This window comes from Lonchura striata, chromosome 1 (genome assembly GCF_046129695.1).
Source record: "Lonchura striata isolate bLonStr1 chromosome 1, bLonStr1.mat, whole genome shotgun sequence".
Classification (NCBI taxonomy): Eukaryota; Metazoa; Chordata; class Aves; order Passeriformes; family Estrildidae; genus Lonchura; species Lonchura striata.
In genome coordinates this window covers 122,067,894-122,082,749 of record NC_134603.1, presented here as the reverse complement: position 1 = coordinate 122,082,749, position 14,856 = coordinate 122,067,894, and the positions used below count along the sequence as shown (strand labels likewise).

The 14,856-nt window shown below is 39.7% G+C and overlaps 1 protein-coding gene across 1 annotated transcript in view; it reads left to right on the top strand.

Moving 5' to 3' along the window:
* PLEKHA8 (pleckstrin homology domain containing A8) overlaps window positions 1–14,202 on the top strand; it is a 29,395-nt gene extending 15,193 nt beyond the window's left edge. Inside the window, exons 7-14 of the mRNA XM_021538173.2 lie at window positions 635–792; window positions 3,215–3,374; window positions 3,784–3,869; window positions 4,484–4,542; window positions 5,809–5,939; window positions 6,412–6,482; window positions 7,725–7,786; window positions 8,720–14,202. Coding sequence (XP_021393848.1) covers window positions 635–792; window positions 3,215–3,374; window positions 3,784–3,869; window positions 4,484–4,542; window positions 5,809–5,939; window positions 6,412–6,482; window positions 7,725–7,786; window positions 8,720–8,917 — 925 coding nt within the window. The 3' untranslated portion in view covers window positions 8,918–14,202. The remainder of the gene's footprint in view (window positions 1–634; window positions 793–3,214; window positions 3,375–3,783; window positions 3,870–4,483; window positions 4,543–5,808; window positions 5,940–6,411; window positions 6,483–7,724; window positions 7,787–8,719) is intronic.
* Window positions 14,203–14,856: the final 654 nt, after the last annotated feature.

Here is a 14,856-nt window from a genome sequence, read left to right as displayed (position 1 = left end):
CTTTCCTTACCGCAACTCTACTCTTACTGGATGCAGGCAGAATTGTGTCGCTCTGAGCTGCCTACTGGAAAGCCAGTGAAACAAACGGATCTGGCTCATCCACTTCATGTCTCTTTTGCATCAGCTCTTTCCCTTTCATTTTTCTCTGTAGTCCACTTGCTGTCTTACTGCTCAATCAACAGCCAACTCTGTCCCACCTTAGTGCTCCTTCCTGCATTTTAGGTTCCACTCCATAAGCTCGTAAAAATCATTGATGGTGAGCACACTGATTCCTGGAGTAGGTGGCAAGGATGTATATTTTAAAGTACTAATGAGGGGATATTCTAGAAGTTACAATACCTGCCTGCAATTTTCTTTTCTGTAATCATATTTTTTAATTAAGTACCTTTTTAGTCAAGATCATTGTAAATATACTTGAACTCTGCAAGCTGAGGTTTAATCTTTAATCCTCCCTCTTTGCTGCAAAAAGCTGCCTCATTCTTGGTATTAATTTAGACAAGTTCTTTGCTCAGAGCAGTCTGTGACAGCCTATAACTTCTGTCAACTATTCTTCTCTTGTTATTTGTGTGTTCACAGGAGGAAGCTTACCAAGCAATGCTTTATGCACTAAGTACTATTCTTTCCCTTTCTACAGGCAGGTGGAATTGAACCCCTGTGAAAATGGCTGTGTAAAAGGAGAAATTAAGCATCAAGAGCAAGCAGTTATTAAAAGTTTGGAATGTTTAAACTTGGAAACAAATGAGGGGGCTGGTGATGTTTATGTTGAAGATCATGTAGCAAAGGATTTGGCAGGTAAGTATATGCATAATCTTTTGTCCAGAATGATTATTCAATAGGTGTAAATTAAGGAAGGTGTAGGCTCCCTGTGAGATTGCTGATCCCTGAGCCCCAGGAGACACAATATCAGTATTTTAGTCTGATACTGCCTCTAGCAAGTTTTCTCAGCATAGCTCCTGCTGCCTTTGTTGATGGCTAACTTGGGACTGAATGGAGAAGGAAATCAAAAATTTGTTTTTGGACAAGTTGAGGCTCTCCAGGTGCAGATTGAAGCCTGGCTTCAATCAGGGCTTGGGTTCTCCATGTACTGTGGGCAGACACATTATTCCCTGCTGGTATGTAGGGCTGCAGTGTCAGGAAGAGCTGTGGAAACTTTGTGTGTACTTTTAGTCACTCTTGATTGCTCTGACAAATATTTACAGAAAATTAACCCTTTTCTGCATCTAAGGGTATCATAAAAAACATCTTATTTCTTCCTTTATCTTAGCAATAGTGTGAAAGTCAGATTTGTATGTGACTTCAGTGAAATACTGTTGAACTAATTCAGTATAAAATTCCCTCCAATGTGGTTGTATTACTAATGGCTGCTGAACTTTATTTGAATAACTATTCATGTAACATGATTTTTGCATATCCTGTTGAATGGACTGTACTGTTCTTGAACAGTGGCTTTCTCTGCCTAGCTGTTATTCCAAAACATAAATATGCAGTCAGTGAGTCAGCAGTTTTTAAGTCCAAGTTAATGTTGATAATCTTTTTGCCTTTATGGGTCTTTGGAGTTTTTCCCATTTTTGGGGTTGGCACTAAAGCCAAGGGCATTAAACTAATTCAAGTTTTTGGTGTCATTTCAGTACTGTGGTTCCTGTGCATGAAAGAGAAAAGGCTACCCCCTGTTGGCTACACATATTTGAGCTGCAGAGCTTTGTTGTCAGTATGGGGTGGAGTTAGGATATGGGTGGAGTTAGTGCAGGGCCATCCATATAGGACAGGCTGACCCAGCCAGCCCAGGGGCTTTGTCTTGCTGATGGCTGTAGCTAGGTGTTCCCTCTGACCCCAAGAGCTCTGCCTTGTCTCAGATACTTTTTCTTCCCTCTCCCCTTTTTTAAGAGCAGTCAGTCTTTAAAAGTGCTTGAATACTTAAGTTCCACAGCAAATTTCTCTGTTCATTTAGGGCTTACAGTGTTTGAGTTTGAAATTTCAGACGACAGAGGGTTTTTGCATAGCAGTCCTGCAGTGTCACTGCAGACCTGGGCTGTTTCTCTACTCCCCAGCCTGTGTGGCTTGGTGAAGGACAGATCAGTGGCACCACTCAAACCTCTGTCATTCCTTGACAGAGACACTTCGCTTGTGAATGTCAGTGATGTCTGAGGCCAGAGAATGGCTGGTCTGGGTATGAGGGGTTTTCTTTTCATCCAGCACCACGTTTGTTCAGTGGTTCTGCAGCTAATAGGCACTGCTGTAATCCTGCTTTCAGTTGTCACCTGGAGTTAAAGAGTTGCGTACAGCTTGATCCCTTCAGCCAGAAGTTCAGTTCCACTTCAGGTCTCTCTCTGATCCTCACTGACACTTGAAAGTATTCCTTTCCTGGAAAGACAGGTTCCCTGGGAAATTCTGGATGGTAGTTTGACAGTCTGACAGCAAGATGTGCTGTAGCTGTGATTGTATGATGCAGATGCTATGAATCATTTTTGCTTCTTTATTTGTTCTCTGAAGCTCTCCATGAGGTCTAAGGTCTTACCATGTATGGGATGTATGTGAAAGATTTTGTCTTTCTTTTGTCTTCCTTGTGCTGTGTGTGAAACAGGTGTACTTGGCCCCAAAGAAGAAATAAAATAGACCACAGTGGGGAGGATGTACCTGGATCTTTTTCTGGGAAACTTTGAAGATATTTATAGAAATCAAGGAGAACATAGCAGCCTTTGATACCATAGAAGTGTCCATCTAAGCAGCCAGTTTGCTTACCTATCAGAAGGAGTAAACATGTTGCTATAATTATTTTGTTTTTGAAAATGCACTGTGGCACTTCAACAATACTGGAAAAGTTACAACCATGTGAGAAGTAATCTTCCTTTCAATGAGATGAGTCAGCTCCCTGCTGCACCAAATTGCTTCTTCAGTGCTCTTCTTTCTCACAAGACTGCCCTTGCTGAGGTTGTGTGGGCTCACCTGTACTGCAGCCTGGTGCTTGGTTTGTCAGATTAAAAGAACTGGGGGCGGAGGGGCGGGGACTGACTGAGATGTGGTCTGAGCACCTACCAAACCTACAGTGAGAGTAGTGGTGCTGGCAGGGATGCTTTTAAACTTGCATTACCCAGGTATCCAGGTGCCTTCCTTCAAATAGAAAAGCATTTTGATGAAAAGGAATGTATATGTGTATGTAACTGGGGTTTTTTTTGTTTGTTTGTTTTGTTTTTCTTTTGTTTCCTATAAATGTTAGGCATTAAAGACAATGGAGAGGACAAGCTGCAAGCTGTAGAAGGCTGTGGTGCCCACAAGTTGCTGCAGTCAGAAACAAATTCTTTAAGTGGATTGAATCTGTGTGAGGAAGAAAGAAATGAAAATGATTCTCCTACTTTTTTCAGTGTCATGAGCAATAGGTAGTACAGATTTCAATTAAAAGGATTATTGCAACTTAATGTTAAGCCTTAAATTGACTTATTTTTAATACTTTTCTGTTTGTAAAGCTGCATTTACTGAGATTATTTGCCAAGACTGTCTACAGCACAGTAATTAGAAGAAGGTATCTTTTCTAAATTTAGTTGTACAAAGTTAAGTGGGAGGTTTTCCCTTGTTTGTACTTGCAGGCCTTGCTTGCACACCACCCAATGTGTGTTCTCTGCAGTCAATTACTTTAACATAGTAAAACAAAAGCCATGTTGATGGTTTCAGGTCTATAAATTGTACCTCTATGTAAATGGCTTGGACCGGAAGTCTAATTTTGCTTTTGGAAGTTACATAAAAAGAATTGTTATGGTAACAATATTTTCTGCTTGTCCTGAACACCAGGTTCAGTGATATTGAGCTTCAGGAGGAAGAGGGCATACCAACAGAGGAGTTCCTGGAGTCGTGTTATGCAATTGTGCCTGTTCTGGGTAAGCAGCTTTTTTTCTTCTGATTCCTGACTGCTGCTAGCAGCAAGTAAAGGTGAAGCAGTTGGGTTGGAAAATTTGTTTCTTTATTTAAGTGATATAGTAGAACCAGTACCAGCAGAATCAGAACATGTTTCTGACCCCTTTGCTTTAAAGAGGATCCACTCTCATTTAGATAGGACCCACATATAAGCTGTTTGACTCTCTGGGTGTCTGTATGGAGCAGTGATTTCTCCCTCTCAAAAAAGCAGCATAGATGCTTATGCTTTACAGTCTAGTATAGCACACCAGCTGTACTCTGTATTTGATTCTTCCAAAGACTTTGATCTTCACCCAGCACAGCATCTCACCAGCTTGACCCCTGCATCTAGTGAATGTGGTGGCCCTGTGAGCATGCAGTCTATTGAAATCTTCTGTACTGTAGGTCAGAGTATTTTAACACGTGTATCAATTGGGATGAATTGGTTCTACTCCAGAGAAAAACATTGGTTTGTCATTAATTTAGTATTTTCCTGCCATTTAGAGGGATTGTTAAAAGAGTAAATGAAATTATTTTTACTAAAGCATGAGAACTGGAGAAAGACACAATTTTAAAATATGGCTTTTTTTTTCCCTAGACAAGCTGGGACCAACTGTATTTGCTCCAGTTAAAATGGATTTTGTAGGCAATATCAAGGTAACAACTTATTTCTAGCACCGATTTTCATTTTTTAGACGAAATATCTACTTTAGACACTAGTGCTCAAGAATGGTTCTGGTAGGAGCCAATACTGGAAGGTTATTTAATATTTGATAATGTTACCATCTGTCAGATTATAGCACTGAAATGCCCCTAATTCTGTTCTGACAGTACATGCTGTGTTTAATAAATCCACTTGTGTGCAAACTTATAAAATACTTGATTGACTGCCAAGTAAAACATCTGTTACACCTAATGAATATGACTTTGATCCTGAGCTGTATAGGTTGTAAGTCGTGATGTTAGCAATGTTGACTTTAACCTGTAAAACAAATGCAGGGGATGAGGGAAAAACCCCTTTGTTCAATCAAGTAGGATTGAGAAGCAGTTTAAGAAGCAGTTTCTCAGCAGACTGTGGCAGCCCATGCAGGCTTGGTTCTTGTTCTGGAAGTTCTTCCAGCTTTAAGTACCTTCAAGAACCTTTGAAATACCAGTTATGAGACAAAATGTGTTCATAGCAAGACTTTTTGTAACATTTTCCTTCAAGAAAAGAAAAACAAAAGCAAAAGGTATCTTCTGAGTGTATGCTAAAGGAACATTGTACGCAATCAGATTTGTTTGGTTGCTTATCTTATAAAAGGTAGCCACTGGAAAACTGAAAACAGCAAGAGAAAAGAATGCTATTTAAAAACCTAAAACATAGAATATTTATTGTCAAGGGATAGGCAGCTACTCCTTTAATGTAGAAGAAAAATCTGTTTGTATGTTGCTTATATATTGTCTCTTTTGTTTGTATGAGGAGTTGTGCATAGAAACTTGGTAATAAAAGGAAACCATAGACACCCTGAGCACTGCTAAGTGTAATAGTGATCATTTGCAGTGGTCAGAAGGTAAATTTTGCTTGTAGTTGAAGCTCTGGGCAAATGGGACTTTGCTTGAAGAGCAGTTTGAATTAACTCCTTTCCTCCAGTGGGGAGAATGTCATGGGAACTTCAAGCATTTTGTTGGATAGAAATCATAAGTCCCATGTAAATTTTTGACTGAGATGCTTTATTTTGGTTGTGTTAGCCAGATGTCTGAGGTGTGCCCCGGGATGGCATGTCCAGCATGTCAGAGCAGACATGCCATGGCAGGGGGAGTGTGTGACATCCTTGGGAATCTGTAGTATCTCTTACACGAAAGAGTCCTGGTAAACAAGGGGTATTTATAAGCCTTTGTTGGGCCTTAAAAGACCTAAAGCTTTGCCTATTATATTCTTTCCAGAAAATAAACCAGAAATTTATAACCAACAAAGAAGAGTTTGATACCCTGCAGAAGATTGTGCTCCATGAAGTGAACGCAGGTGTAGCACAAGTTAGAAACTCTGCTACAGAGGCTCTCCTATGGCTGAAAAGGTAATGGCCTTGTAGCTGCTTTCTCTGTGAACTGCTGGTGTAATGAGGGGCCTTTTACCAGTGCAGGCTGGTTACTTCCCACAGGGTCCATCAGTCCAAACTGGCCAGCTTCAAGATTAATGTGCTTTCTGTGGTTGTATCACTGCAACTTTGCCAAAAGGCCTGAAAAAAACATTGCAGGCTAACTTTTTCCAGTAACAGTGAAATGACAGTGAATGACTGATCCTACTTGGCTAGGGCACCAAGCAGATACTTCAAGCTGCAGCAGGAATATTCAGCAAAGTGTTTTTCCCTTAGAATTGGAGGGAGGCTGGAGGAGGTGGCTGCAATTTTGTTCAGATTGAAATTGGCTCCTTAATACCAAGTTTTATTGCACTTTGGAGTTGTATTGCAACTTTGGGGGCTTTGTTATACTTTGGATTACTTTCTTATAAACATGGTTTCTTTTTATTTCATGGATTCATCCTGGCAGAGGTTTAAAGTTCTTGAAAGGGTTTTTGACGGAAGTGAAGAATGGGGAAAAGAATATCCAAACAGCTCTGAGTAAGTGCCAATTGCTTCGTTCTTCATGTGCTTCTAAATTCACACACTTGGCTACTTTCCTCTGTGTTTAGAACTTGTGTCTTCTTTTCTTCAGTGGCTGATGAGGCAAGTGATCTCTAAGACATAACATTTTTGAAAATTGAATTTTTTTTAAATGGCTGCCTTGAGATGGGTTACTAGTTAACTGGTAAATGTCAATTCATTAGCAAATAAAGATTCCTTTAATTGGCATACTTTTGGCAGAGGAGACAGTCAAATGCTTTGACTCATTCAGACTTCTCTACTGGTTTGCAGTGGTAGTGCTCCCAAATGTATAATTGCTGTTTTGTTAGTTTTCTAATTCCTTGTGTGATTTGCCATCGTTCTTTGAAATCACCTCTTTGCCAATTTGGCTGTGAATTGCCTGCATGAATTAGAAGGGAGGTTGTAACAAAGAAGAAGGATTTTTTTCAAGTACACAATTTCTGACACTTTCTTTGTCAGGCTACTGGCCACATCAAGTACAAAACAAGATACAAACCCCCACCTTACACTTGACTTGTCTATACCTGGGCAAGACCCTGTCTATATGCATGCAGTATAATGTTGTAATAATCCTTTAAACCAACTTCAAAACAGCTTTTTTTAAAGCTTTTTATATTATCTTCTTTTACACAGTGAAGCAGTTTCCTTACAGGATTAGTAAAAAGAACTACTACACTGCAGTAGCAGCTCTTGGAAGTGAGGCTGTAAATACATTGCTACCAGATATGGGCGTTAAACACCATGGAAAGTGATTAGGCACTTATTTGACCCGAGTCTGAAGGTTTCAGCACTGAACTGCTTGAATTGCTCTGTATCTGCAGCAGAGTCATGCTGCTGTTTTTTTCTACTTTTTTGTCCCCTTTCTTCACCTGAAAAGCTCTTCTATATCTGTACCACCACTGCAGCTTTGGTTTACTGTTGGAATTTCACTCTGTATTTTCTTAGACTTTACATTGGCCTTCCTGTCTGTTAGAACACTTACTTGCTGTGGATGAGTTGAAGGGAATTTGACAGCAGAGCTGAGACCCCAGTGCAGAAATCCCAAATCTGTCATCTCCTTTCAGTCATAACTTTGGTACTCAGAGACAGCCATTATTTACATTGAGTGACAAGAATATACCCTTGAATAGTCATTTCTAAGCTCTGTGTTCTCTTTGTGATACAAACTTAAAACTGGTGTACATCTATCTCTTGATTTTTATTTTTTTTTCCTTTAAGACAATGCTTATGGAAAGACATTACGGCAGCACCATGGTTGGGTTGTCCGGGGGGTCTTCGCGGTAAGTCTTTATCTTGGCTGCTGATAGAGCTGGGGGTCTTGTTCATGGGATCTTATATTGTGTGTAATTAATAAACTGTGTTAAAATTCTAAGTATTAAAATGAATAGATTTCCTTTGCCAGACCGTATTTTCAAAGTGAGGATTGTGGCTTTCACTGTGTTTAGTACTGGACTTTCAGGGTGGAGTCTGATATCTGGAGATGAAACAGGCAGATTGCAGTTGTATGAACAAATTTTTAATTATGTGCTTTTGAGCACAGTCTTGCAGGGCTAGTAAATGAAGACAAAAAAGGCTTTGAAGTTGCTTTTTTGAAGATTGATCTCTCTTTGAATATGATGAACATTCAGACAAGGTTAGTGCAGTGTGTGTGGGGAGTTGAAGTAGAATATATTGGCTACAGGAAATTTTTCGTCCAGTCTGGCAGCTCCCCCTTGTGTCTGTCAGGGAAAATTATCACTGAAATTACAGAAGGAAAAAGGAAAATCTCATGCAAACAATCATGACTTTGAGAGAAGCAGAATTGTTGGAGAGAGCTTTCTGAAGAGCATGTTGAGAATTTGGTGATGGTGTGTAACACTGGGTTGGGAGCTCCCCTAACAAACTATACTTTATTTGGGGGTTGTATTTAATTAATTCCCCACGTGCTCAATTTATTTATACAAAATATGATACACAAATACTTTCTAAAAGCCTGGCATCTCTGAAAATATCTTTAACTGGGGATCTACACAAAAATAATAAAAAATAAATGTTCTATAAAGTTAACCTTTCTTCTAGTTAAAATTCTCATCGTTTAATTATGTACATGTGATTAAATTGAAGCTATGCAGTCTAAATGCAAAGAGGGAAGTCTTAGAAGTTTTTAATGGCTTTAGTTGTATTTCTTTTCCCATTCTGTGCTGCAAATCTAAAAGCTTTGTTTCCTCTCCCAGTTAGCTTTAAGGGCAGCTCCAACGTATGAAGATTTTGTGGCAGCTCTGTCTGTAGATGAGTGCAATCCTCAGGAAGAAACATTTTACAAAGGAATGCAGAGAGACCTCAACATTTACTTACCAGCCATGGAAAAGCAGCTAAATATCTTGGACACTCTCTATGAAGTACATGGTTTAGAGTCAGATGAGGTGGTATAACTACAGCAAGACCACATCTTAAAAATTCAGGGACTGTGTCTGTTAACAAAGATTTCTTCCATTTTGGTTTTGGGACATCATTTCTGTTCATTTTTTGTATCTTTTCAGGTGGGAAGGGTGTTGAGTGTTCTGGGAGAAGGGTATGTGTGATTTTTATCTTATCATTACGCTTGTGTTGCATTTAAATGCAGAGGTACTGTCTCACTTTGGATCATTACTATGTCTGTGGTGAATGTTTTTGACTGTTTCTCTTCTGCCTGTGCACCTCCTCTTCTCTTCACCTCATAAAAGCAACAGAGCAGCATTTGGCCTTTGCTGCTGTACCTGAGGAGAGACCTGCTGAGCTGTTGGGCCACCAACATGGCACCCAGGCAGGTGCACCTGCCTCTTGACTTTCCCATTCCCTGTGCCCACTTCCTGGTGTAGGAGGATAAGTGAGTGTTATTGTTACCCTGGTAGCAGAAGAGAAGGACAGCTAAACACCAGCTTATAATGCAGTGAGTTTGTCCCTCAATTTGGGTTGAAGCTCTTTAATGCAAGTAATATATTTGCATGACATAAATATTTATTAAATTAAATAAACATTTTAATCCAAATATTACTGAGATCTTCACCACAGGTCTATGTGGCTGGTGGTCGGAGTGGCCCCAAGGTCTAGCCTTTGAAACAGGATGTTGTGTTCCCTGACCAGCTCCCAGTATGTGCTGTGGCTTCCCTGCCATAAAAACCTTTTAGGTTTTAGGGGTTTCTTGAATCAAATTCATGCAAAACTGTAATACTTGCTTTTGAGTTGAGTACAGCTAGCAATTTAAAAAGCAGATATCATTAAAATCCTTCCTAGACTGTCATTATGGGCAGAAACTTCATGCAAGTGGACGTGAAATGCGTAAAGTATAGCAGAAGCTAAAATTTGTGATGGAGCTATTAAATATGGGACCAATTACAAATCTTGAATTTTGAAATTATTTAAAGTGACTAAAAATTAAGAAAGATTTTCCCTTTTTCTCATTTTAGTGATACAGATAAAAATGTGTCTGTTAGCATCTCATTCCTGTCTACATACACAATCAGGACTATCCTGACCCAGGTGCAGAATCTGGCACTTGCCCTTGCTAAACTTCATGCATTTGGTGATTGCTCCTCTCCAATTTGTCAGTCTCTCTGCAGGGTTTCTCTGCTCTCAAGGGAATCTCAGTTTAGCTCGTCCCAATTTGGTGTTGTTGGCAAACTTACTTAGCATCTCTTCCAGTCCTGTGTCCAAGTCATTTGTGAAGATGTTTTTCAATACCTCCCAGAATAGTCCTTCCCATGATTGTACTTGGCACTGAAGTGAGACTGCCAGGCCTGTAATCTCCAGGGCCCTTCTTCCCCTTCTTGCAAATCAGGACAATGCTTGCCAGCTTCCAGTCAGCTGGGACACCTCCAGAATCCCAAGAGACTGTTTAAATAGTGTGACTTCTTGCTCTGTCATCTTCTCTGGGTTTTACCCATCTGTAGTTCCTAGGTACTCAATAGGGATCAGAAATAATCAGGTTTTAGTTTTGTAGATTTTCTTAAGTTTGTGTATGAGTACATAGTCAAAACTTTTGACCAAAGCTGTGTTGAATTATGTCACTATTCACAGTGTTAAAAATGAAGCTGAGAGCTTTTGGAATTCGGTTGTCTGCTGCTTCTAAGCATGAATCCAAAGAAACCACCCCTTAGGAAAAGAACCAACTTTCCACCCTGTGTGGTTCCTCACAATTTTCAGCTGTTCTGTGGGAAACTTCACTGTAACAGTTTTTAGCTGAATGGTCTGGAAAGATAATGGAGACAACATTTCTACAAAATACCAACTAGGTTATGAGAAGACCAGGAAGAGATACCTCTTCTCTAGAAATTAACTGTCAGATCACAAAAAAAATTGAATTCCTTTTTGTTCTTAAGTTTTTCTAGTAATAGGAAAGTATTTTCAGCTCGGAGTATTTGGAGGTATTTTTGGGGTTTCTGTTTTGTTTTGGTTTGTTTTTTAACTATCAGGAGAAGCACTAGTTTGTTGGGTGTGCATCAGATGCAAAATTTGTTTCAAAAAGTCAGAAGGCTTTATTTTGTAGGCCAAGAGCTTCATTCGGCCCCTAGCTCCAATTACTAAGTTCAACCATTCTTCTGTCATCCAACAAGCAAGGAGAATGTTCCCCATTAAATGTTCTCTAATTGGCATGGCATCCTGCTTCAGAGCAGGCTTTCTCATCTTGCTCTTCTGTGTAAAGTTATTTTTTTGAACTCTGGAATTGGTGCTTGAGAACATTTTTAGGAGATCGTGGCTCCAGAAGATGCCTCTGTGCTTGTTATTAAACAGAGGCCTTGCAGAGAATGGATTGAGCAAGGTCTCCTTGCCTTCAAAACTTGCACTTCTCCATGCACTGCTCTTGCAGGGCATTGAGCACTTCTAAGACTTCTGAATGCTATCTTTGCAGTCAAACCACCACTGAGAAAGAAACCCATGCAGCATGTTGCAGAGCTGAACTCCAAGTTACACTTCTCAGGATGTAGTAGGCCAGATGACCAAGTGGAAGCAAATGCACTGGTAGAATACTCACTGTCTTTTTCTGTGGTGTCAGTTTGGCGGGCAGAGAGGATGGCATTAGAATAATTGTAGAGAACAAGCAACTAATTTTTGGCCTTCAAATTTAGAATTGGAGAGAAGGTCAGTGTTTTCATCTCTTTGATTTGTTGATTAGTTAGGGTTGTTTTCTTTGTTGTGTTTTTTTTTTTTTAATGGCTGAAATTTATAACTGACCTGCACACTGATAGAGATCCACATGACTCTCAGATAACAACACCTTGGCTCTCTATACTTCACATGAACTGCTTTGATTTCTTAAGTTGTGCTAGTCTGAAGTTTTGCATCCCTTTCCTTTAGAAATGCTTTTGGCTGTTTCCTTCAATGTCTAACAGTTGCATATTCTCAGGGATTTTACTTATCCAAGGTGAAATAAGAGTAATCACAGCCTTACCCTAGAGGGGGGGAGAAAGGCTGCTTTTTGTGAAGTTAGCATAGCTAAGCGTAGAAGTCTGATACAGTATATGAGACAGGCAGTGTCTGTACAGTGTGCATCCTTGCTGAGACATGGTAAATCCCAAAGCAATCTGATAGAAGTGCTGTCTAGTACTGAATAATTGCAATCAGCAGATTTGAATAGAGATCATGAACACATCTTTGTTATATAAATGTCATTGTCATTAGAACAGAACTCTCAATTTCAGTCGAGTTCTGCTTAGCAATCGGATACTTTTATTTATTTTATTTATTTTGTGTTTTTTTTATGGTTTTTATTTTTAAAAAAGCTGTGTTCTGGAGTCCCCTCTGCTATTCAAAGACACCATACTCAGTTCCATACTGAAGTTCTGTGATGTTACAATTGTGGAAAATGAACTGCATTCTCAAGTGCTTTAGTGTAAGTCATTGAAATGTCTTGACACTGTTGTGCTGTGGATCTCCCTTTAATAGATGCATTTAAAGTTAAGGGCCATGTACCTTCACTTAAAAGCTTTTTCATCATCAGGATTTAAGTTAACAGCTGTTTGCTTTTAAAATCTTTCCTAGTTTGAAAAGTGTTGCTTAGTTGGTTGGACATATAAAAAGTATGCCCAAAATCTGCCCCAGGTGTTTGCAACCTGCTTTGGCAAAGGGGTCTGGGCCATTATAGAGAAAAATACTACATATGTCCATATGCTGTACCTTCTAACCCTTTCTTTTCATTGTCACTTCAGCTTTTGTGAAAACCTTTAGGGGAGCTTAAACTGTCTTTCAGATACCAGGAAAGATCATTAGCTTGTTTGTACCTGGCTGCCTTGACCTTTTCCCCCACCTGGTCCTTCCTTTCTATCCACTGTCATCTGCTACGAAAGCTGTTGCTGTCAGAGCAAAGTAGGATGTTTTATAAGGCATGCAAATATAAACTCAGATATTCAGAAATTAATTCTTTGGTAGGCAGTGTAAATTGGGACATTTCAGACTTGGGTGTTCTGCCTCAGGAATGAAAGCACAAGTTTTTTTTGTTTTGTTGTTTTAGTTTATTTCTCTTCTCTTGCCTGCATAGCACAGATAGCAAAACAAAACAAAAAAGCAGTGTGGAAATAACTGAATTCATGCCTTCTTGGTACCTTCTGTAGCCCCCTGGTGAACAAACCCTGCAAACTTCTTCTTGCTCCAAGCAATATAAAACCTCCCTGGTGCAGGAGGGGTGTCATAGTGCACTTACTGGCTCTGAGCAAACCCAGGCCGTAGGTGATCTTGCTCACAGTTGACACAAGGATTTAAGCACTTGCTTTGAAGTTAATGACATAGGCATATGCTTCACTTACACACACGTGCACCGTCCCACTGGCATGCAGTTCTTCAAAATGCAGTCTTAGATTGTCATTTTTAATATCCCTTTCTTGGTGTAAGATTTCTCCCCTCATACTTCGAATGTGCTAAAGCCAGATTTTTTAAATATGAGATTTCCTTGGTTTTATTTCCTTATTTCTTCTTAACACTATGTCAACTTTCTTTTGCATTTCAGCATTTAAGGAGTCCAAAAGTTATTAATTTCTTTATTTAAAGCCGTGTTGAAAGTTTGAGATCTATGTCTACTTGAAACTAAATGAGTAAATTGCATTCCAGAATATAATAATTAAACTGAAAACCAAGGCAGCTTACTTTTATGGTTTCCTTTTCTTTTTCTCAAGCTAGTTTTGGGCATACATTTTTATCAATGTCAAGCTAAGTTTAATGTAAGCCTTACTTTGCATACTAAAATATATACATACTGGAATAGATTTAAAAAACAAAGTGAAGGTATATTGTCTCACTTTAAATTTACTGAATTCTAAGGGCTTGTTCATGCTGCCCAAATCACCTCTCAGTGTAAGCTTTGCACAAATTGTGCTGTCATAGGCAGTTCAATCTGAAATACATTGAAGTTTCCAGTCTGCATCATCTCTCAAATCATACAGTATCTGTCTCTTCTTTTGGAGCATTTTTAAGACTTTGACAGACTTTTATATTATTTCATTATAATAAACTTATTTTAAATAAGCATGTTTTTAAATCTTGTCTTCTCCTTGCACAGATTTTGTTTGTTTTATTACAATGCAGGGCCTAAAGTGCTTTTTAGGACTCCATTTGTTATGGTTACTGTGTGAACAGTTGAAACCAGTTTGTTTCTGGTGACAGAAACTGCCTGTATGTATCTTTGTATGAAGAATGTTAACACACATGAATCCTGTTCAGACTGTGAGAATAAAAGCTGTGTCTGGCACATAGTTGTGGGTCCTTGACCAATGTGAATATGGGAAGGTTGTGGTTACAAAACCCAGCTGGGCAGTGTGAGAGGAATTTGTATTTTCAAATTACATATATTGTTTGTCCTTGGACTTGAATCTCTTCCACAGAGGTTTCAAAGGCTTCAGCAACTCCTGTGTGGTCGTCTCAAGATGCAGGTAAGGACTGGCCCTCCTTAATATGTGTGGAACATATCCCGTTCCTCTCCCTTTTCTTTCTCCGTCTGAAGACAGCATGGACCTGACAGCAGATCTGTGATACCCGGTCTTGTCTCTAGCAAGGGGAAGTCCCTCTGTTAAATGGCAACAGCCAGGCAGAGAGCTTGGCTGTGGCAGAGGCATTTTCTCAGCTGCAGAAGAGCCCTTGCCTGTGCTTAACCAGCCCTGAGGCAGGGATGGGATGGACTGCACAATACCCCCTTGCAGCAGCAGTGCTCAGCCAGAACTGCTGTCTCCCGTGGTGTACAGAAGATTCTGAACCCTTCTAAATTGCAGTTGGCCCCAGAGCATCATCCTTGCAAAGGCCAGGAGTTTGCTTCAGTGAGGGCTGAGCATGAGTGGTCGGTCCCCTCTGCAAACTGTCTCATTCTCCTGAACAGCCAAACACAGACCAACAGCACTGCACAGACATG